At 40.4% G+C, this 23,372-nt stretch overlaps 1 protein-coding gene across 3 annotated transcripts in view; it reads left to right on the top strand.

Annotated features, from left to right (window-relative positions):
• Nucleotides 1–23,372, top strand: part of rasgrf2b (Ras protein-specific guanine nucleotide-releasing factor 2b) — a 47,830-nt gene that overhangs the window by 18,533 nt on the left and 5,925 nt on the right. Inside the window, exons 3-22 of one of the 3 annotated variants that reach the window (XM_069707763.1) lie at nt 139–286; nt 4,397–4,486; nt 4,623–4,759; nt 6,273–6,389; nt 6,579–6,658; nt 8,297–8,490; nt 8,624–8,733; nt 8,820–8,938; nt 10,328–10,488; nt 10,617–10,683; nt 11,170–11,306; nt 11,796–11,878; nt 12,289–12,537; nt 14,356–14,448; nt 16,261–16,748; nt 18,870–18,995; nt 19,655–19,744; nt 20,599–20,705; nt 22,745–22,857; nt 23,071–23,131. In XM_069707763.1, coding sequence (XP_069563864.1) covers nt 139–286; nt 4,397–4,486; nt 4,623–4,759; nt 6,273–6,389; nt 6,579–6,658; nt 8,297–8,490; nt 8,624–8,733; nt 8,820–8,938; nt 10,328–10,488; nt 10,617–10,683; nt 11,170–11,306; nt 11,796–11,878; nt 12,289–12,537; nt 14,356–14,448; nt 16,261–16,748; nt 18,870–18,995; nt 19,655–19,744; nt 20,599–20,705; nt 22,745–22,857; nt 23,071–23,131 — 2,770 coding nt within the window. The remainder of the gene's footprint in view (nt 1–138; nt 287–4,396; nt 4,487–4,622; nt 4,760–6,272; nt 6,390–6,578; nt 6,659–8,296; nt 8,491–8,623; nt 8,734–8,819; nt 8,939–10,327; nt 10,489–10,616; nt 10,684–11,169; nt 11,307–11,795; nt 11,879–12,288; nt 12,538–14,355; nt 14,449–16,260; nt 16,749–18,869; nt 18,996–19,654; nt 19,745–20,598; nt 20,706–22,744; nt 22,858–23,070; nt 23,132–23,372) is intronic. The other 2 variants (XM_069707762.1, XM_069707761.1) reach the window with 2 other exon arrangements.

Here is a 23,372-nt window from a genome sequence, read left to right as displayed (position 1 = left end):
AACATGACACTGACACAGTATCGTCTAGTGGACTGACGGGTCAATAACACTTTTATATTACACACTGGTCATTTAACTGTTCTTACTGAGGTTTTGTACTTCTTTGTATATCCCTGTATATATTTGTGAACTTTTCAGTTACTCTGACATCATCATCGAACGAGAGGTGCTGATGCAGAAATACATCCACCTTGTACAGATTGTGGAGACTGAAAAGGTGGCTGCCAATCAGCTGCGCACTCAGCTGGAGGATCAAGACACGGAAATTGAGAGGCTCAAATCAGAGGTACATCGTCCACATGTACACACTTAAACACACACACACACACACACACACACACACACACACACACACACACACACACACACACACACACACACACACACACACACACACACACACACACACACACACACACACACACCGTCCACACAAACACACATTGACCTCAAAAGTTAGATTATCTTTACATCACACCTGATTTTCAAACCATTTATGACCAATTACAATGCCTGCATAAAAAGGACGCGGACTGTGAACCAGTAAATGGGAAATGGGAGACATCAACAAATTGGAGCATAATTATGTTTGTTTGGAAATGTAAACAAAGAGTTTTGGCAGCAGACATCCAAACAGAGGTCATACGGTACTACGACCGGTGAGCTAACCACCCAGTGTGGCTTCATGTGATGGGCAAGGTGAGTCACCACAAATTATATTTGATTGGATGAATACGTATGTACCCTCAAGTTCAAGATGAGTCAGAAATATTGTGAATTTGTACAGGAAGAGAAAAGAGATAGATACTGGTATATTTGTGTGACTCATATTTCGTAAAACTGAACAATTAACACAGGGACACAGGGTGTCCTTAAAACCTCAAATCATTTGGTTATAACAGACATAACACATCATGATCTCTGGTGCAGAGAATCCTAAAAAAGTAACTCACTCACTCACTCACTCACTCACTCACTCACTCACTCACTCACTCACTCACTCACTCACTCACTCACTCACTCACTCACTCACTCACTCACTCACTCACCTACTCATCCACCCACTCAGCCAGCCCTGTGTTTACTCTCCTGCCATGAATCATATGAAGAGTGATCCAAGAAGCTGCGTACAGTATATGTACCTATATATACCCGTATACCTAAGAGTGTGCTTTGTGCGTGTGATTTCTCATGGCTGTGTTTATGGCAGCGAAGGAGTGGGTGTGAACGGCGCTCTGTCACCTCTGAGCGTAGGAGGAGAAGCCCACCGTTCAGTAAGGACAGTCCATCAGCTTCTTTACAAACAGCTGACCAACCATTACGCTTATCGAATGCGACACATTTGTGTTCTGCCATCACTGCGTGATAAATCAGGTGTGCACACTCACACAGAAAACACAACTAACCTCTACAACATTGTTAATTAGAACTAATTACAATTCACACACATAACAGCAGGTAATTATCAGATCATGGTGATTAGATCAATACTTCTAATTTCTCCTGAAGTAAGCAATAAGTGGGCTTTCAGTACTTTAGCCCCTAGCATCACTTAAAAAAAACCGGTCTGAACCACAAATCAGTGATATTTAGTGTGCTGATATGATCACATTGTGATATCCATTCACAAGATTCTCTTGTACTGATGATTAATAGAAAGTAAATGGCAGACTATAAATGGATCTTTCGACGCATTTTAATAGTTTGTCTCTCAAAATATATAACATTAAAATACAGTTAAAACATAACTTTGTTTATGTTGCATTTATTTGCCATTATATGTGGCTATATTGGAACTAATATTGTATCAGGACATTGATTTCAATATATAACCCTGTCCTAAGTTTTTATATGTATGTGTATGTAATGTGTATGTAAGTATATGCAGGTGTGGTATTAAACCAGAAGAACCGCTAGTCTTATTAAAATGTCCTTTTATCGGTTTTTAATCTATTCATTTTTTTCTGGTTATTTTGTAAATGTTGTCTGAATTACTATTATTATTATTATTATTATTATTATTATTATTATTATTACTGAAGTACTACTTATAAAGAGATAGGACTGAAATAGAAAGAAAATCTTAATTTAAACTCACGCATTCATTGATCATACTTTTTTTTTAAACGCTCTCCAAGTACACTGACTTGTCTGCTTGCCAAATTTTTATATTATAATTATTTTATATTATGTTGAGCTGACGGAGCAAAAATGCTCTTTTGGTGACTGTTATCAGTTCATCTGAGTTTTTTATTTGGAGAAATTGTCAGCTGGACCAAATGACATTCTTTATTGGAAAATACAATTGTGACAGACATGTTGCCATCAGTGCGGGTTCTTCCGGTCCGGATGAACAACAACAAGACCAGTACAATTTGTAACCATATTTATTCCACATAAATAATGTTCTCCTTTACTTGTGCTCTCCTGCCGAGCATTAGAGCGTACGCTACACGTCCTGTCCACAGCCAGCCTGCTGCTCCGTGTCCTCAGGAGTGTGAACCCGCCTGGTGACCTGCTAGTCCTTTTATGTGGAGAGAGACCAAATCAGTGATTACCTGATGCCAGTGATTGCCAATTAAGCCTCTTCCAGGCACAGTTCCCTGAATCACTCCCCCAATCAGTCCCTCCTGCAGCTGAGCCAAACCACGCCCCGCCACCACCACAATATTAGGACGCTATTCAGTAGTTATGAACCTGTAAAAGAGATGATTACCATTGTTTGTTTAGATGGAATTGCTTTGTTGCTTTAACTGCTGTGATTGGTCAGACCTATCTTGTGTCAGATAACAAAGTGATTCGTGTGTTCATGTTCTGCTATGTGCCAGAGAGATGACCAGAAGGCACTGCAGAGTTATTCTTAATGTACAGGTGCACGATTGAAATTGAATTCTGGTCCGTGCAGCAGTTGGCCCCCAGGGGATGCAATTTGCTCATTGGGCCAGCTGTTAATGTCTCCATAAATCACACATCCACTGTCATTTCCAATTCTGTCTCTGCTCATTTGTGTCAATAATCGTTTGTATAAACACTTTGCCTGCATTTGCTATTTCTGTCTTCGGGAGGAAACGGCAATCTGTTTAATGGATTAGCCTGTGATGCTGATTTTAGTTGTAATTCTCCCTCAGCAACAAGTGTGGTGGATACTTCTCTCCTCTTCATGCTGGGATTTTTATCTCGTTGGCAGGATACAGTTTGGCCGGCATATAATGAAAATGCAAAAAAAAAGGCATTTTATATTAGGAAACATCTGCCTGTTTAATGGCTCATGAGACTTTGAGAGCCAGTGTGCAGTTTGTGATCCATCTCATTAAAAAATACTCATGTTTGTTTGTTTGTGTGTGTGCTGCTCCGTGTTTATGAATAATTAAACCAACTAGCCACTGTAACTGTCAACAGTTGGCAGACTGGCTCCTCTCTGCTGCCATTTGCATGATAGCGCTAGTGAAGAAAAAAATGAAGATGAAGGTGTGTGGCTGAAAAGGGCTTTGGTTTCATCTGTCATGCTTGTCTCCATCTGTGATAAACTGGTGTTATGAAGCGGCCTGGAGGTAAAAGCAAATATGGGAAAGTGATACAGATCTAATCTTAACCTCTGCTGAGTTTATATCTGCTCAGATAAAGAAAAACCTCTCACTACCTATGTTTGAAGTTGGTCTTCACTCTTTAAAAAGCCGTCCTCTCTATTATTACATTTTCAATGTGAAAATGTATTTTTTTTTACAACTTAATAACATTTTTAGTTTGGCACATGCCCAGTTTATTCCCTTTCCTCAGCTTTCAAACCTGGAAGATAACCATAACTTTAGGATTTTCTTACCTGAAGCATGTAAATGTCACACATTGGCCTGTCTGCCTCTGCTGTCTGCATTTCATGGCTGTCAAAACGAGACAAAAACTGACATAATGTAACAGATTATATTGTGTTTTGATATTATAGTTTCCATGGAAAGATTATACTTTCTGTGGCCAACAATGCTCTACAGGTGCATACCGTGCATACGAGTACATGTAAGTCTTAATTTGCTTACTGTCACCAGCTTAGAGCCGCGCTCACTCCTCCCTGCCAGTCTGTCTTTCTCAATGAAGGCACCAGATTGTCAAAGATGAGGAAGTCTGATGTCTATCTCACAACAACTCACTGAGCACACACTGAAGGACAGCCACATATAAACATTCAAACAAATGACTGGTCGTCCCAAGAGGAATATAATATCTTCATGAATTAAATCATCCTAGTCCAGAAAGAAGGTATACATGTACATTTAAAATGAGTGCTTATAAAGTCATAAAGTTTTAAAGCTAATTTATTGCCCCCACATTTGAACTGAACTGTACTTTACCTCTGAATCACGGTTTCTGTTTGTATTGTTTGTGGCTGAATTTCTCTTAAAAGATTGTAGCTCTGAACAAAACCAAGGAGAGAATGCGACCTTATCACGTCTACCATGAAAATGAAGACCCGGATATTAAAAAGATCAAAAAGGTAAAGAAATCAATTTGTTCGGATGAAGCAGTTTCAAGTTTTTATTTCTAACATGTACACATATGTGTGCTCCATGCATTCCTGTCTAAGCTCTGTTGTTTGTATCTGTTGTACTATTCCCACTCTGTGTCTGCAGGTGCAGAGTTTCATGCGGGGCTGGCTCTGTCGGAGGAAGTGGAAGATCATTGTTCAGGACTACATCTGCTCTCCTCACGCTGAGAGTATGAGGAAGAGGAACCAGATCGTCTTCAATATGGTGGAAGCAGAGACCGAGTATGTAAATACATTACGCCTAGAGTAGCAGCCCACACTGTTGAAGACTTGTCACTATTGTCAAGCTTTGCAGCACTCGATGTTATCTCACTTATACTGTGTCGACTGCGGCTCAGGGAGGGATGGTCTTTATGGTGTGTTAGACTGTAAACACTGTACAGCAGGGGTGGCTGATATGATGATGATGATGATGATGATGATGATGATGATGATGATGATGATGATGATGATGATGATGATGAAGATTATTCAAACATTTGTGTTATACCTTTGGGACAAAAGTACTAAAAATAATATCTCTAATTCTGTGAGAGTATTCCAGTTTTGCAAATACTGTGTTATGGAGAAAGATTTTTGAATCATTGTGATGAGATACCTTAATTTGTTAACTCTGTACATTCAGTTTAGTTTTTATTGGATTTAATTAAACTGAAATGAATCACAGTCAGATCAACAGACAGTGATTAGCAGAATAAAACAAATCAAAGCTCTGATAAATAAACATGAGCTGGAAGATAGTAAATACTTCTATACTTATAACACAAGAGAAATTTAAGGTTAAGACCAGAGGTGCATTTTACAAAAGCAAGCACGTCTAGTAAAAATTTAAATAGTCTGCTCTTATATACCTATTGTACCGTTGATGGTGTCAAAGCGCTTTACAATTTCCCTCCCATTCACACACACGCACGCACACACACACACACACACACACACACACACACACACACACACACACACACACACACACACACACACACACACACACACACACACACACACACACACACACACACACACACACACACACACACTCACCAATGATGACAGCACTGCCACGCAAGGTGCTCGCCTGCCATCGGGGACAACTTCAGGTTCATTGTAGTTCCCAAGGACACATTAACATATGGCCAGGAGGACCCAGGAACTGAACTGCAAACTTTATAATTAGTAGATAACCCGCTCCTGCATCTGAGCTATATCTAAACGTTGTTTTTTTTTCTGCCCTGCAGGCATCATAAAGGCTTCTACACAGGGTCACAGCCTTTATTTTTGATTCAACAAAATTTACTTTTAAATGACATTTAAAAGATGTTCAACATATATCTTGTATGTGTATATGCAAATACATTAAATGGGAAATGGTCTGCACTTGTATCGCGCTTTATCACTTTAGCAGTCTCAAAGCACTTTTACATTACACTGTTTTCCATTCACCCATTCACACACACATGTACACACTAATGGGGCTGAGCTGCCATGCAAGGTGCTCGCCATCAGGAATACATTTATACATTCACATTCATACACCAATGGTACACCATTTGCTATAAAAAATAAAAGCCTTCAGGGAAATGTATCATCTAGCTGCAAGACAGAATATAGTGCATTAGTACACAAACAATACCCTATAATATTATGATATTAATGTTAAAATTGTCTTCATGGAACATAATTGCTCAAACATGTGTTAATCTGAGTAATGTAAGTGTTTTTCTATTTGTGATGACAGGTATGTCCACCAGCTCTACATCCTGGTCAACTGTTTCCTCAGACCTCTGAGGATGGCTGCCAGCTCCAAGAAACCCCCCATCAGCCACGACGACGTCAGCAGCATCTTCCTCAACAGGTGTGTATATGTGCAAATGTCCAGTACTTGTGTGTGATCAATCAACATGTTCAGTCCTTATATGATTTTAAATGGATATCAGAATTATGCAGGAGGCACATCAAGACAGATACTGAAAATTAAACAGAAACAATAAAACCTTATTTTGGATTTATTTTTTTTCACACTGTGTTTACATTGTGTCTTCAGTGAGACCATCATGTTCCTACATGAGATTTTCCATCAAGGCTTGAAGGCACGGATAGCCAACTGGCCAACTCTGGTGCTGGGTAAGCTGTTATTTGGCCTTACACAGTGCACAAACCACAAATACAATCTCAGTGTTCACAGTCTCTGCAACCACTCAGCTACATCAAGGTCAGGCTTTCAGTGGTTCTGCGCATCCAGTTTGTCTCATTCAAACGTCAGTCCTGACGTCTTACTGATCTATTCACACACACACACACACACACACACACACACACACACACACACACACACACACACACACACACACACACACACACACACACACACACACACACACACACACACACACACACACACACACACACACACACACACACACACACACACACACACAGTTCCTCTATCTCATTCTGCAACGAGCACACTTATTGTCTTGACAGACAATGACCACCCAGACCAGAAGGCATCCCACCATTTCACCTCCTAAAACAAAAGCCCCCTCAGCAGATAAGCATCACCTAGGAGACAGACTGCTCAAAGACATGGCAGCAAATTACTTGTGACAAATTCGGAAAGAAAAGGCTCTGCTGATTAAACATGTCCCCTTATCGGACTCTTTCCTTCAGGCTGACGCTTCATGTAAATGTCTGATCAACAGTATGCTTTATATTAAACCAATTTCGGTGGTATTGCAGAGCTCAGTCTTTGTATTCTTATTTATACTGTTATTGAAATATTGAACTTCCAACACAATACACTTTCAATCTGCAAAGACTGTTCACAAAAAGGATGCAGGCATTTGTTTGGCACCAGATTTTCTGTGGAAGCTGTGATTTTGCTTTTTTATGGCCTGATCTTTTTTCCAGTCTTTTGAGTTGATGGATCAAATTTCAGAAATGCCATTCACATGTTTAAATGAGGGTGACTTCATTCATTCAGACATTTTTAAGAAATCAACTGCTTGTGGTCCAAGAAATAATCTCTATGGTCAATAAAGACACTGGGATGCAGTCACTCCCAGAACAGAACAGTGTTCTCTGAATGTATTTTTTAGGTGTCAATGTCAAACACTTACATCAGCCATATCCCCTCCGCTACCTCCGCTCTTGTAGTTTGACTACACAATGAGCTAAGCACACTTCCATTCGAAGTTGAAGACAGCTAATGATGACTGTCAAACTGTGAAAACAGTTTTGGACAAAGAAGCCATGATCAAGTGATTACAAAAATGAATCAACCTCTCTTTAGGAGGTATGTAACAGTAATTCATCTATTAAACATACACACAGAGTGTAAAAGTAAAAAGAGCCCAACAGTAAGTTAAAAATGACTGAGGGTGTTGTATTAGAGGCACGTTAGCATGCTAGTTTGGTTAGCATTAAATTAATCACAAAACAACAAAATTCCTCTAAATTACAAACAACCAATCACAAAGCAGCTTTAAAAAAACAAACAAAAAAAACAACAACAACGTAGCAACAGATTATATTTCAGCAAGGGCATTTGGAGAGTAGATAAAAGATGCTTGTCAATATTTGCATGGCCATACATCAAATCAACTTCAGTGATACTGTAGCCACGGAGATGTGTCAGTACTGGTCGCTACTAGCAACATGATTTATTACTGAAACCAGCTGCTGGTGACAGAAGTGCATCCTGGAATTTTCCCCTCATGTGACTGACATACTGTGTATGCATGGGTGTGTTTTTGTTTCCAGCCGACCTATTTGACATCCTGCTGCCCATGCTGAACATCTACCAGGAGTTTGTGCGTAACCATCAGTACAGCCTGCAGGTGTTGGCCAACTGTAAGCAGAACAGAGACTTTGACAAGCTGCTGAAACAGTACGAGTCTAACGCTGCCTGTGAGGGAAGGATGCTCGAGACCTTCCTCACATATCCCATGTTCCAGGTAGATCACACACACCAGAACATACCATAACCCGATTGCAGTCCATGGTTTTATGCCAATTCTTGCTGCCATCTTTGAGTGCCATGTAATCTTCATTTAATAAATCTTTTTTTTTTCTCTTTTCTCTGACAAGATTCCTCGTTACATTATTACCTTGCATGAATTATTGGCCCACACACCTCATGAACACGTGGAACGCAAGAGTCTTGAATTTGCCAAATCCAAATTAGAGGAATTATCCAGGTATGAGTCAGAATTGTCAACTTTTATGATACATCTTGATAATGAATACTGAACTAACCTTGTGTGTTCGTGTGTGTGTGGCCCAGAGTAATGCACGATGAAGTGAGTGACACAGAAAACATCCGTAAGAACCTGGCCATAGAGAGGATGATAGTGGAGGGCTGCGACATCCTGCTGGACACCAGCCAGACCTTCGTCAGGCAGGGTGAGTCTACATCAGTTCACAGTGAAGCTCAACAACAACGAAGTCTCTGGAGGTCTGCTCAGCAGTAAGACCCTCCGGCCTACCTTGGTGGAGCTCTGTCATGAGATACTTTCTACAGCTGAAAGATTTTTCTCTCTGTCAGTTTGCCCAGTTAAAATGTAGCTCTACAAACTTGTTGCTCACCCTTACAGAAAAAACATGTGAATTTCACATGAGCAAAAACTCGTGATCACATGCGAGCACATACACTGACATGTGATTGAGCATATGGGAAACCTGATTTTGGAACATTGTAATGGTTTAATGAAGCCCATGTAGATTGTCACATAAAAACTTTTCTGCACATTTTCCCCATGTTATCATATGTTGCAACATGTGGTAAACATGTGTCGTACGTGTGATCACATGTGTCTCGTAGAAAAACTGGGAAACTCTTGATTTTTTGTAAGGGCAGTGATACATTATTTTCTGTTAGTATCAGCTACCCTAAAAAATGTATAACTGATTTAATAACAAAAAGTCCTTGTGGTGTAGTTCCTAAGTACTTCACAGCATACACTTTTTCAGTTTAATCACATTTCACCTACATTTTGCTGTTTACATAAAAGTCTAACTCTTCCAACACCACTAGAAGTTCTCCTCTTTCGATGTGTAGATTAAAAAGATTGCCTGTGATTACAGGTGTGTGCTTCAATCTTAGTGCGAAGTCAGGTGCAAGAACAAAACAATCTGCCTAATCGAACAGACAAAGTCCTTTTTGATCACTTTCATTTTAGATGCACTGCATAAATGAAATTGTATTCATCATCCTCGAGCTCAATTAGTAATTCCAAAAAGGTTAAAATCTTACAAAACCTAAATTTTGTATTCTTAAGAAATATAGTGATGGATAACTGCACCATGTGTTCATCAAGGAGTACTCTAATTACTACAGTGCAATAACCTTAGTAGTAAATTTCAGCTTTCTGCTGTTTCATATTAATCTGATTTATAAAAATCACTAAAATCAGAAACATTTTTCCACTCATGGTAAGCGGTTTGGTAAGTTGACTTACAATTGCACAGGAGAGCAGACTGTGATTTTCCTGCTGTAGCTGAGTCACAGGTCAGAAGATGAGGATGAACACCATGTTTTGACAGTGCCTGACTTCTAACAGGTTCCTGTCTGTTTTCTAATCTATAAAGAAGAGAGAATTTTGCAACCAAACCTGTCCATTTTAATGATTTCCTCTACTGCATTGCTCTGCTAGGCGCACACACCAAAGACATGTGTGTAAAGTTACATTACGCACACATATATACGCCCCTGCACATGCTTGATAAACAGCCCTCAACTCAGTGTCAGTTTAATGAACTGTAATGTAATCCTGCTCCTCTACTGCTCCATAGGCTCTCTGATCCAGCTGCCATCAGTGGAGCGAGGGAAGCTAAGTAAGGTCCGTCTGGGGTCTCTGTCTCTGAAGAAGGAAGGAGAGAGGCAGTGTTTTCTCTTCACCAAACACTTCCTTGTCTGCACACGCAGCTCTGGGGGGAAACTACACCTTCTTAAAGTAAGAAAACTGATTCCTGTGAAGTGTAACTACACATTAGTGACGCAATTTATTATGTAGATTGATAGCACCTTTTTTCCCAAAATGCCAATAAATGTTTTTGCAAAATTTCTCTTAAACTCTCGCAGCAAGGTGGAGTGTTGTCCCTAATTGACTGCACACTTATAGAAGAAACAGATGCCAATGACGAAGAGTGTAAGTTTAATGCGTCTTTGAAGTAGTGTGTCCGTGTTGTCGACACATGGACAGCTCTTATTGGCTCATTTGGACCCTTCAGCACTCATGGAGGTTAATTAGGTGTCAGATGATAAGTGTCCAGAAATTACGTCCCTTTAAATATCAGATGCTCACCCCTTTAAATGGCAGGCTTTGATCGTTTAACATCACAGGTCCATTATTTTTTTTTCATGAGGATTCATGAGGTAATTAGATAGACTGATGAAACACACACACATAGAAGTGCTGAGGCTATCACATGCATGTGCACACTTGCCTTCATTTTCACACTTAAGCCTCAGGGGTGCATGGAGGGGAGATAGCAGGTCTGCCTAATTAACCCTCTGTGCGTCTGTGTGCGTATACAATCTGGCGTGTGTGTGCACAAGCAATTTATTCTTACTGTAATCATCATTAAGTGGTCTGTTGTGCTGTATAAAACAATTTTTTTCCCCTACCATACAGCTAAGGCTGGCGGTCAGGTGTTTGGTCAACTGGACTTTAAGCTTGTGGTGGAGCCATCGGACTTGCCTTCATTTACTGTGGTTTTACTGGCGCCATCGCGGCAGGAGAAGGCTGCATGGACCAGTGATATTAGCCAGGTGATACACAAATCACACAGATACACCTCCAGACAAACACAGAATAACAAGAACCTCCAAATAGCGAGAGCGTGTCTCCGCTGGGCATTGAGAAGGCTTAGTGATAAGTAAACACAGTCTGTGTTGCAGTTTCCCCTGGGCCGAGTTCAGCTCACTGCCTCAGTACTTCACAAACAGAGTAACACCATACAAGCATGTCACACTGGATTAACTCGTGTCACTGACAGATTTAAATGGCTACAGTTCCTGATCAAGTAGACTTTTGAATCCAAAGGGAGCAAAGCAATAAACAAATTATGTCAGTGTAAATCTGGGAAATATTTTCATTGATATGTTTTGTAAAATTAGAAACTTTACCAACTATCTACTTTGAATATTGTAGCTTAAAGAAACATGAAAATAATTTGCAAATATTATCCCTTTTTCTGACTCGTGATCTCACTCTTCTACTTCTTTTATTATTTGTCTCTGTTCTTTGTGTCTCTGCAGTGCATAGATAATATCCGTTGTAATGGCTTGATGACCAGTGTGTTTGAGGAAAACTCTAAAGTCACTGTGCCTCACATGATCAAGTAAGTATTCTTTTGTATGTGAAGAGGAACATCCATCTCTTCATTACCTGCACGTGTTGCAAAACATACGTTTATACGTACCTGGGTGAAAATTGATATTACAGTTGTGTTGTGTTTATTGTAAACTGTTATGTATTATGTTTTGTTTTTTTTAATTTGTATTCATGCCGTTGCTGATATATGCTTTAAGGTACTCCCTTATTTTTTAGCCTCCTTTGAAATAGTGAGTTTTTGTATTCACCTACTTGGCGTAGCTACTTTCATAACCTTTCCCTTGCTAAGCACCCCAGCAGTCACCCGTGCTTGGTTGTGTGTGTGTGTGTGTGCGCGCGTGTGTGTGTGTGCGTGTGTGTGCGTGTGTGTGTGCGTGTGCGTGTGTGTGTGTACATGTGTACGTGTGTATCCATCAGATCCGATGTGCGTCTCCATAAAGATGATGTTGACATTTGCTTCAGCAAGACCCTCAACTCCTGCAAGGTCCCTCAGATCCGTTACGCCAGCGTGGAGCGGCTGCTGGAGAGGCTGACCGACCTGCGCTTCCTCTCCATTGACTTCCTCAACACCTTCCTGCACACATACAGGATCTTCACCACGGCGACGGTGGTCATGGACAAACTGGCCGACATCTACAAGAAGCCCTTCTCCTCCATACCTATCAGGTCCTACCATTTGTACATGCAAACGTGCATTCACAAACACAAATCACATTGTGTACACACTTCTTGCTACCACACAAGTAATAGTGTGTCTGTCTATATTTGTGCTTCTTAGTGCTTGTGCACATATAAGCACAATGATCTATAGTGGTGTTACATTGGCGTTTACCTGTCCCTCTTTTATTTTAATACTGTGAATTATGTAGTCAGATGTGGTTTAGTGTTTTGGACTTCCACCTCTGTCCACAAGGTTAAACACATACCAGCCTGTGTTTGGAGGCTAACAGAACAGATGCTTCAACAAACTTTTTGGCACAGTCATAGGAATATACTGTGTGTCGGATGAGGTGTTTTTTTCCCTCTTCTCTCTTACTCTCACTCTCACTACTCTTCTTATGCTCTCTCTCTATTATTAGGTCCCTGACTGCACCAGAATTGTGCATTTCTGTTCCTTCCACTGCTTTACTTAACTTTGGCTTTTCAACTGGCAAACGACTGGCTTTTCCTCTGCCCAAGGGCAAGTTTGTATGTAAAGGCTAACTCACCCCGACTTGTGGCTGCCTTCACTGGAAGAGAACAGGGCAGAGGCATCCAGGAACCAGAGGTCTGCAGGAAGGGCAGAGAGGGGGGGGGGAGGTGGAGCGAGCCCCTTTCCCGAAACGTTCCCTTAACTTTTTATGATTTTTTTTTTTAAAAAGGGGCGATTGTAGAGAGGACATAGTTTACTGTGGTTTATTTATCATTCAGTTACTTCTTAGGCATGCTAGTGACATGACTTTGGGGATATCTCAACCATCCTCAGTTTTTACTCCAGATATTTGCATAATAACATTCCATCAACCTCAGCTGCAGTTTTTCTTTAGTGTTAATTAGCATACTAACATGCTAAACTAAGATCATCAAAATTTACATTTATCTCAAAACAATAGTAAGAAAACAGTCTTGTTTTAACCTTTGGTTCGATTTCTTGTCTCTTTTGTGTTTTTGTTTAAAGCCCCTTTTCCACTGCTGGTACTGGCTTGGCTCAACTTTATTTACCTTTTTTGGTTTTCCACTGGGCAAAAGTTGAGGCTAGTACCTGATGCTATTTTTCGTATCATCTCTTTTGAGGTTACAAGGTGAGCTGATACTAAAAGGTGACTATCATTACTAAAGGTACTATCTGCAGTGGAAAACACAATTCTGGATAGTACCGGGTACCAAAAGTAAGTAGAGTAAAGTTGAGTAGAGCAATAGTGGCAGTGGAGAAGGGGCGGTATATAGCTTTCATATTCTATCTTGCAGTTATTCATTTTCCATGTTTTTCAGTGAGCATTTCTCGTCAAACACCGTTCCACTGTGTCATACTCGAATAATCTAGAACCAAAATGTCCCTTTTAGTCCCCTTTCGATTGGCTCAAATGCCCCTTGGTCTTTCTATTTTCCTAGATTGAAGAGGTACTATTTTAGTTTTGCCGCTGGCTCTCTGCATGCTGTTGTTACTGATACATACGGTACATGCATAAACAGAGGCAGACAAACAGAAGCTCATCTCTCTCTGCCTGTTTTGGGCACAGGATTATTCTCCCATGTTGTCACATGTCGACATCTGGGAGTCTGAACATATGCTGCATTTCTCATACAGTGAAATACCTTTCCTCAAACACACCTTTCCTCTTCCAAGAGATTCATTTATCATGCTTCCATCATCTCCTGTCAAACCACCTTCTGTCTCTGGCACCTTTCACTGTCATGCCACGATCCAACCATCACACTCATCCATTTAATCATTTTTTTGTGTCATCCATCTCCCTTGTCTCTTCATATCCCCTCCGACTACAGGGCGCAGTACCACTCATTTGACCGTCTGTCCATCTCATCCGTCTGTCCTGACTACAGTCTGAAGATCAAGAAGATAGCCATGGATCAGTCCAAGTAACTGACTCTTCTCTCTCTGCTCTCTTTTCACTGCCTCCATCTTTCTCTTCTTGCCTGTTCTTCTCCTCTGGTCTTGTTCTGATACTGAACTGATGCATGACTTTCCCTCTTTACTGCCAGCATAGGTCTTTATATGAATACCTCACAGAGTTTATAATTCCACCAGTCTGAAACACTTTAGACTGAGAACACGTAGACAGAAATGGGGCTTAAATCTGTAGCTGATCTGTAGCATGTTTTGTCACTGTGGCATCACTTCCTCGAGATGTTACCCTATTGATCCCTACTCAGTCAGTTTTAAATCTTCTCTGAAGCATCTCCTGCTGCTTGCATCCTCTTTTCCTGCTGCTAATTTCGAAGTTCTTAAGCATTCCTTTTCTATGCTTTTCATGTAGCTTTCCCTCCCCTATCATTTCATTTCATTTCCCTCCCTCCTCTTTCTATCTGGGATGCAATTTGTTCTTCTATTTCCTGCTGAATAAGAGACTCGTGTGAATAAATGATGGCTGTGTTTGTCTATGCATGATTACTCCTCCCTTGATGTAGCTCTGTACACACTGCTCTCTAATGTTATTGCGAAATTGATAACTAAAATTATTGTTGATCAAAGCTTTTACACTTTCATTGCCTGGGGAATAAGGCATTTAAATCTTGCAAATGTTATCTATATAATAAAAGACAAATGTTTTCTGTTTCTATTATACATATACGGAAGCATATTCGTTGACTTTGATGTTTTTGTTTAAGGCACATGATCAGGGACTAAAGTCACAGTTCATAACTTTCACCTTTAACAAATCCACATTTGCTGAACAGTTTCTTTACTTGATGATGAGAAAAATATTTACTCTCTTCTTAGCTGTGTTTTGGTCACCAAGGAGGGAAATAGCAAGCTCTTAAACACTTACATTTTACTGTTTGTTCACTGGCTAGTTGAGTTAGTTTTTGTTTAGTCAGAGTCAGGGTCAGGGTGAAGGTCAGGGTGAAGGTCAGGATGGGGGTCAAGTAGCACACACGAGATCTATCAGATCTTCTTAATTGAAGACAGCTGTCTGAATCTCTCTGAGTGGTGAGACTGAACCAAACACTAAGAATCCAGGCCATAAAGCCATCACAGTTACATAGTTTGAAAATTATTCTCTGTGCATCCACTATGGTTAGAGCAGCATTAACTTTATTTCAATGTTTCCAGCTACTATATTCCCCATTGATTGAAACTGGGAAACAATGTACAGTCTACAAAAGCTTAAAATTCCTACACCATTCATCTGATATGGATGTAAGCATCCTAAAATTAAAGCTGATGGTCACCAGGGTAACTCCAAAGATATTGTTTTGCATCGAGCTCAGTGTGCTGGAGTACAGACAGAACGCAATGAAAACTGTGTCAGTGTTTAAATACCTTCTGACTGCACTGTATGTGCCTACTCATTATAAGTCACTCTGGATAAATACAATAGCTAAATACTTAGCACTGAATGTCTCAAGCTCTCCCAGTGCTCCGTAAAGTCTTAATTTCTTTCCCAAGCCACTCTTTTCTTCTTTACGAATTATGAGTACAAACAACGTTATTATATTCTGACCCTAAACCAGACTTTTATTTCCAATACAGGAAAGCAGACAAAAACCCATTTGCACCCATGAACTTTTTACAGTTTGATGTATAGAGGTAAACGAGGTCTTATTTTGAGCTGCTGTAGTTTCATGTTTCTTTTTAATCTTTTTCTCCTTTTCCCTGAACTCTTTTTTTTTTCATTGCTTTTTCAATATCCTATTATTTTGCTAACATATTGCTTGTTTCCGTTTCAGGTCCTTGGAGTTGTTTTTTGCCACCAATCAAAATAATAGAGGTGGTGAGCATATAAATGACAAATCTCCTCGCCTCTGCCGAAAGTTCTCCTCTCCTCCTCCTCTGTCTATCCCGTCCCACACCTCCTCCCCGGTCCGAACTCGAAAGCTTTCCCTCCACTCCCCCATCACTGCCAAGGTTGGGGGACTCGACCTCACCAGTCCTTTGTCCAACTCCAGTGTCAACCACAACACTTCCCAGTCGGCTGCTAGTAGCCCCACATCCACCCCCCAGACTCCAACACCTCGGACCCCGACCCCAACTACTTCCTCTCCTCCTCCTCCTCCCTCCTCCACCTCTCCCCCACCCAACAACTCCAAGTCACCGCAGGACCAAGTTCCTCCCATTCCCTTGTCCCCCGACCAGAGTCCCTCCCCGACTGCAGAGGGGGAGGATGTGCCCAAGATCGACCCTTTCTGTGGAAAACTGCGACGGAGCATCCGCAGAGGTATCTTATAGTTTCCACACAAATAGGTTTTAAAAGATTTAAACTTTACAGACCACTCAGGCTGGGCTTTGTTCAAATGAATAATGCTGATGCAATGACAGTTTTCCAAAACCTTATTTTGAGAAATATTAACATGCTATTCTTCAAAACCCTTTGTTGTTATGAAAAATACCAAAGAGCTCAAATTTCAAATGTCTAAAGACAGGAGCCACAAAATCATCAAGAAACAGAGGGTAGATTCAGAAATTCATCACTATTCTCAGTTCCATAGATGAGCGCATAAATGCTGGATGTAAATGTTTTGATCCTGAAATATGTTGTTAGGATGAACTTTCATCTTCATTGTGTGGCTTCGAGTGAAGCCACACAATCTGCCTTTTGGCTTTTTTTTTCTGCCTGTTTGTTGCTTATGACCGTATCACTTTTTCCTTGTGTTTTGACCTGTTCTGACATCCTATCTTGTTTTTTGGGTGTAAATAGACAAACTAAGTTTAAAGGTGGCAAAATATCCATTTAAAGCAGGAATTATTGGGTCAGAGAATAAAACATTTGACAGGTGAGATGTTTAATTTAAGGTCAGAAAAAAATGATGTCTTTGGGGTATTAATCCACATTACAAATGCTTCAGTGACAGCTTTCAATGCTTGACAATACTTGACCAAAGTATTGAGAGTTTCCTCCTATTGCCTATTTTAATAAAATACTGCCAGTTCGGAACAATTAGGAGGTATTATCTGCCCGTGGAAAAAACATCAAAACATAGTTACTGTTCAAATAAATTACGTAATTATTTTCTAGGCTGTAACAGACATTAAGACAATTCTCAATTAGTGACAGATCTGCCTGCAAATTCAGGTTGTAAACTAACAAACATACTTAAACCTGCACTGCTTTTGTGCATACCATCTTACCATGTGCAGCTGGATAGTGTGTTCTGTTTGTTTCTCAGGTATGTCATATTCTTACCTGCTGAACTTTTACATATAGAGTTTTATTGGTGTACTGAAATTCTTGTGATGAGCTGGAGGTTACTCATCAAACGACAGTGTGAAGTGTTCCCTGTAAGAGCAGAACAGGCACCTGGTGGGACATCATTATCTCTTTGCATTTGTTTGCTTGAGTTAGCTAAGATGACTTCCCACCACACATGCTCAGATCTTCTAATAGCGGTGTTAAAAAGCCCTCTCCGACTGGAGAAGGATAGCATCAGGGCATCTGAGGCAGCACACCAAGGACAAGCTGCAGTTAGACTCTCATTAGCATTCACACACGCGTACACGACTGTATGTTTTAAGTAATATGTCTTATTGTTAACTACTTCCATCCATCCACCCGCTTTATCTATCACAGGGCCAACACTTATAGACAGACGGAAACAAACAGCATTCACGCTCTCATTCAGGGTAATTTGTAGAACCACCAATTAACCTGAGGTGCATGTTTTCTTCGGATGGTGGGAGGAAGCCAGAGTACCCAGAGAGAACCCACGCAGGTACAGGGAGAACATGCAAACTCCACACAGAAAGGCCCGCATTCGAACCCAGAACCTTTTCACTGTAAGGCAACAATACTAATCATTGCACCACTGTGCCGCCCTTGTTAACTACTGTCTGTTACATAGACTTGGACCATCCATGTCAAGGAGCAGTGGAGCTGTTCTTAAGGCTTGTAGTGGTCGATTACCTTATTAAGACACTTTCACAGTCTATGGACACTTTATGTTGTGTTTTTTTCCTCTTAATTTATTTACACTTTGGTAATACCTGTGGATATATGGAGATAGACTTGAGTTATTATTCCTGTCCAGGTGTTTGTGTTTGTGTTGGAGTGCACATCTAAAGGTTAAATGTATTTATTCATTCAAAGAAATCATATATATTCAGAGTAGATGTTTGTAGAGTGAATCAAATATCAAACACATGCAGGTACACACAGTACTTCAAGATTTTACACATACTAACACATACACAACAGGGAGCAAACTAAAGTCTTGATTTTATCCATTGGTTTAATGGTGTAATCAAGTTCTCTTGTCCAGTAGAACAACAACACTAATATCCACCACCATAATCATCATCATCATCATCATCATCATCAATCTTCACCTCTTCTTCTGTCTAGCTGTGCTGGAGTCAGTGTCACTGGAGAAAATCATCCCAGAGTCTCCACAGAGCAGTGAAGCAGGTGACATGTCTCCATGCCGCTCTCCTTCCACACCTCGACACCTCCGCTACAGACAGGCTGGAGGTAACACTGGGTGTGTGTGTGTGTGTGTGTGTGTGTGTGTGTGTGTGTGTGTGTGTGTGTGTGTGTGTGTGTGTGTGTGTGTGTGTGTGTGTGTGTGTGTGTGTGTGTGTGTGTGTGTGTGTGTGTGTGTGTGTGTGTGTGGGGCGTCCTCTGTTTTGCTGGGATGATCAAGCCAAGGTTTATGACTCACGACTACACCACAATGCCATAGCCAGAGGCCTCTGTGGTGGGCAGCGCTGTGCCCACTGACAGGTTACTTTGCAGATCCTCAGAGTCAGACAAAGATCCCGACCCTGGAGGCTGATGATATCTTTACAGCAGCTCAGAACAAAACTCAAGCTCCAGACGATAGCGCAAATGGGCCCTGTGAGTTATTGAGAGTGCGTGTGGGGGATTTTTAAGTCTCTCCAGATGTTTATTTTTTAGAGGTTGGTTTCTATGAAAAAGTATTTTAAATCAATTTGGTATTTTTATAAGGTAATAATTTATATTAGACAGTGTTATTTAAATTTGGATTGTAATCATGTTTCATTATGTTAGAATGAAATGAAAGTTTATTTGTATTCACTGGGGCTCCCTCCCCTGGACAACCACGGCGGCAAAAACTATAACAGAATTGTCACCACTGATGATAAAATTATGTGTTTGTGCGTCCGCAGTCCAGTCAGGGGAGAACTCACGCTGCTCAGTCTCTCCTGCCTCAGCCTTCGCTATCGCCACAGCAGCAGCAGGACACGGTACACCACCAGGTACACACACACACACACACACACACACACACACACACACACACACACACACACACACACACACACACACACACACACACACACACACACACACACACACACACACACACACACACACACACACACATACCCACGCACTCAAAATGACTAAACATACCGCAGAACTTTTGTGTTGTGTAAGAAGAATATGAATAATCTCAAATAAAATCTGAAAACTAAAACTGTAGTAGTCATACTACAGTCATAAAGTCATACAATAACATGATTTTTTTTTTTGTTTCACTTTGTAATACTTATAGTCTATATTTCTATCTGACATCTTTTCCCTAAAGCAGTAATATTAATAGGCGACAGGCTGGGTACAGAAGGTATGAAAAGGAAATACATGATTTTTTTTTTTACTCTGTTACTTTATTTGTTTCTTTGTATTTCTTTGGAGATTAGGATATAACATGCAGCTCATAGTTTGTTTTGTGTTGCGATAAGCTATAGCGCATGTCTTAGTTAAGTTCCTTAGTTCCATCCTTCGTTTAACAATACAAGCACAAAAAAAAATTTGATTTGAGACTTCTGACATTTCTGCCACCACCCCGGCTCAAATTTCTGGTAACCAAAAGTTTTAAAAAACTGAACAGTAAGATCTATTTACATAAATGGTGTTCTGTTTACTCTGAATAATCCACACACTGCAAAAGTTCTGGAAAAGAACTGGAAAATGTTTGACAGTGAGGTCTGTATGATTACATCAGTTTGTTTAATGGCCTTTAAGATTCCCTGCTGACACGACGCTTTGATGTATTAAGACTTAGAAGGGACCTATTTCAATTTGCTTTGATTTTAAATTTTCCCTCCAGTGTTTACTAACTCTGAAAGAACCTGTGATAAAGAGTTCATCATCCGCCGTGCTGCAACTAACAGAGTTCTCAACGTGCTGCGCCACTGGGTTTCCAAACACTCACAGGTCTGTCTGTACCCACCACTCTGTGTGTGTGTGTGTGTGTGTGTGTGTGTGTGTGTGTGTGTGTGTGTGTGTGTGTGTGTGTGTGTGTGTGTGTGTGTGTGTGTGTGTGTGTGTGTGTGTGTGTGTGTGTGTGTGTGTGTGTGTGTGTGTGTGTGTGTGTGTGTGTGTGTGTGTGTGTGTGTGTGTGTGTGTGTGTGTGTATGTGACACTCACAGGTCTGTCTGTACCCACCACTCTGTGTGTGTGTGTGTGTGTGTGTGTGTGTGTGTGTGTGTGTGTGTGTGTGTGTGTGTGTGTGTGTGTGTGTGTGTGTGTGTGTGTGTGTGTGGGGGGGGGGGTGTGTGTGTGTGTGTGTGTGTGTGTGTGTGTGTGTGTGACACTCACAGGTCTGTCTGTACCCACCACTCTGTGTGTGTGTGTGTGTGTGTGTGTGTGTGTGTGTGTGTGTGTGTGTGTGTGTGTGTGTGTGTGTGTGTGTGTGTGTGTGTGTGTGTGTGTGTGTGTGTGTGTGTGGCGTCCTCTGTTTTGCTGGGATGATCAAGCCTGTGGTCTCATTAAAGCAGGTGACTGATGCGTTCTCTTTCTGCTCCGCTGCTCTCACTTCATCATGTAAACAGCCACATGCACACAAACACACACACTGGGTATAGTTGCCGTTTCAACTGGACAACCAGCTCAACCTGCCCACTCTTCTGCTAAACAGCCAGTGTCTAATGAGTTGAACATCAAGGTAATTGCCTGACACCCGCAAAGTGGTCCTTCCAGTCTAACTGCAGCGATCTGTTTTATGCATCTTTCTTCAATAATACAAAATGCTGCGATGATAAGCTAGCTTCAGTCAGCTTGTGAACACACAGGCGTACACACACATATACACCCACTCACATTTATCTTTTGGAGTCCAAAGAGAGAGAAAGCTTGTTAAAACTGACCTTTGAACAGATATTAAATTGGGGTGGGAGCAAAACAGACGATGGGAGGTAAAGAAAGAGGAGAGACTGTTTGGAAGGAGGAGGTTCAGGAAGAGGTGTGGGCTTCATACAGCAGTGACTGATGATTGATCAGGTGGGGAAAGTAGAGAAAGATATTGATTGAGGGCGTAAAATTACAGTTTCGTATGTAACACTATAGCCTTCTTCATCTCGGGGAGTTTGGTGATATAATGTTATATAGACATTTAAAAATGAAAGATATTTTCCCGTGCTGTTTACACAGAGGTATCTGTTTATTTAATATCTCAGAGTATATGAGACCATTAAGACAATCTGGCAAATCAATATCGGCAGATATTTATATTGGATTTTTGTGTGATATTTTCATTAACTTAGTACTTTAATCTATCAGGTATTTAATTTACTGTATCAGCACTAAACAGAGATTCCCATCTACTTTTGTCTATAAACATGCTCTCAGTTTCAATTTTTCCAGTATGTAGCACTGGTTATGTTCACTGTTAAATACACTATTACTTTATTATAACTCCTTGTGGGATGTAGATGGATAAAAGCTTTTGCGATGTGGTTTAATTTAATGACCACCACAGAAGTTCAACTTCAGAGTCCAATAAATGTGATAGATCCAAGTTAATTTATGCCTAAAAAATTAATAAACCTGCAGGCAATGCGCAGTGTTACGTAGTTCCTCAAAAAGACAGCTTAAACTTTTAAACATATATAATTACCATTAATTAAGTTATGTCAAATATCCCAATAAAACACAGTAAACAGTACAATTCATTCACATCTTCTATTAATTATCACAAGAAATATCAATATCACTGTTCAAATCAATTACTCTTTAAAAGAGGATTTTTCCATCTCTGAGATTTTTGAGTTCTAGACTTTGCGAGAGAGATATTTTTTAAGATATTTGTGTTAGACTTCCCTTCTTTGGTGAAGACCTGGTTTTATAATTTAGATCAGAATGAGGTTGAGGTTCATGTTAGGGTGGTTGAGTTGAGAATTTTGGTGGGAGCAGGGGAATCCATTTCACAGGGTTTCTGAGGGTAATTGCTAATGTAGAAGTTCATCTGTGTTCAGGACTTTGAGATGAATGGTGAGCTGAAGATGTCAGTGATCTGTCTCCTGGAAGAGGTGCTCAGAGATCCAGATCTTCTGCCTCAGGAGAGAAAAGCTACTGCCAATATACTAAGGTACACAAATACACACAAAAACATGCACTCACACAAACATGCAACATTATAATAAGGCACTTAAATGTAAAATTTAGCAAGTTAAGTTTCTGCCATCAAATTGTGTTGCATTGATTTACTTAATTGTCATAAAAGGTCCTGATTATTTTACTATGTTAAATCATGCTTTAATGTATTTCATTCTGTACTGTTTAATTCTACTCTGTCTCATAGTGCCCTTTCTCAGGATGAGCAGGAAGATGCCCAGCTGAGGATAGAAGACATCTTACAGATGGTGAGAAACTTGCAGCATTTAAAAACAACTTTTCAGTGAGTCAGTGAGTAAATCCCATTATGATTTTATACTTAACTAGTTACTAGTAGGTAAGCAGTAATTTCTAGTATAAAAAAAAAAAAATTATATCTTTTGCTGCCAGATTTAAACCTGCAGTGCAGGACTTTTGTCTCCCCCTTCTGCTAGTGGGAGTGATTACAAAAAATACACTGTCAAACATTCTTACATCACAAGCTCCGCT

Source organism: Brachyistius frenatus, unplaced genomic scaffold (genome assembly GCF_029030835.1).
Source record: "Brachyistius frenatus isolate BFR_SWC_R1_liver_20210118 unplaced genomic scaffold, ASM2903083v1 Contig_72, whole genome shotgun sequence".
NCBI classification, from domain to species: Eukaryota; Metazoa; Chordata; class Actinopteri; family Embiotocidae; genus Brachyistius; species Brachyistius frenatus.
This window is presented reverse-complemented; position numbering and strand designations above follow the sequence as displayed.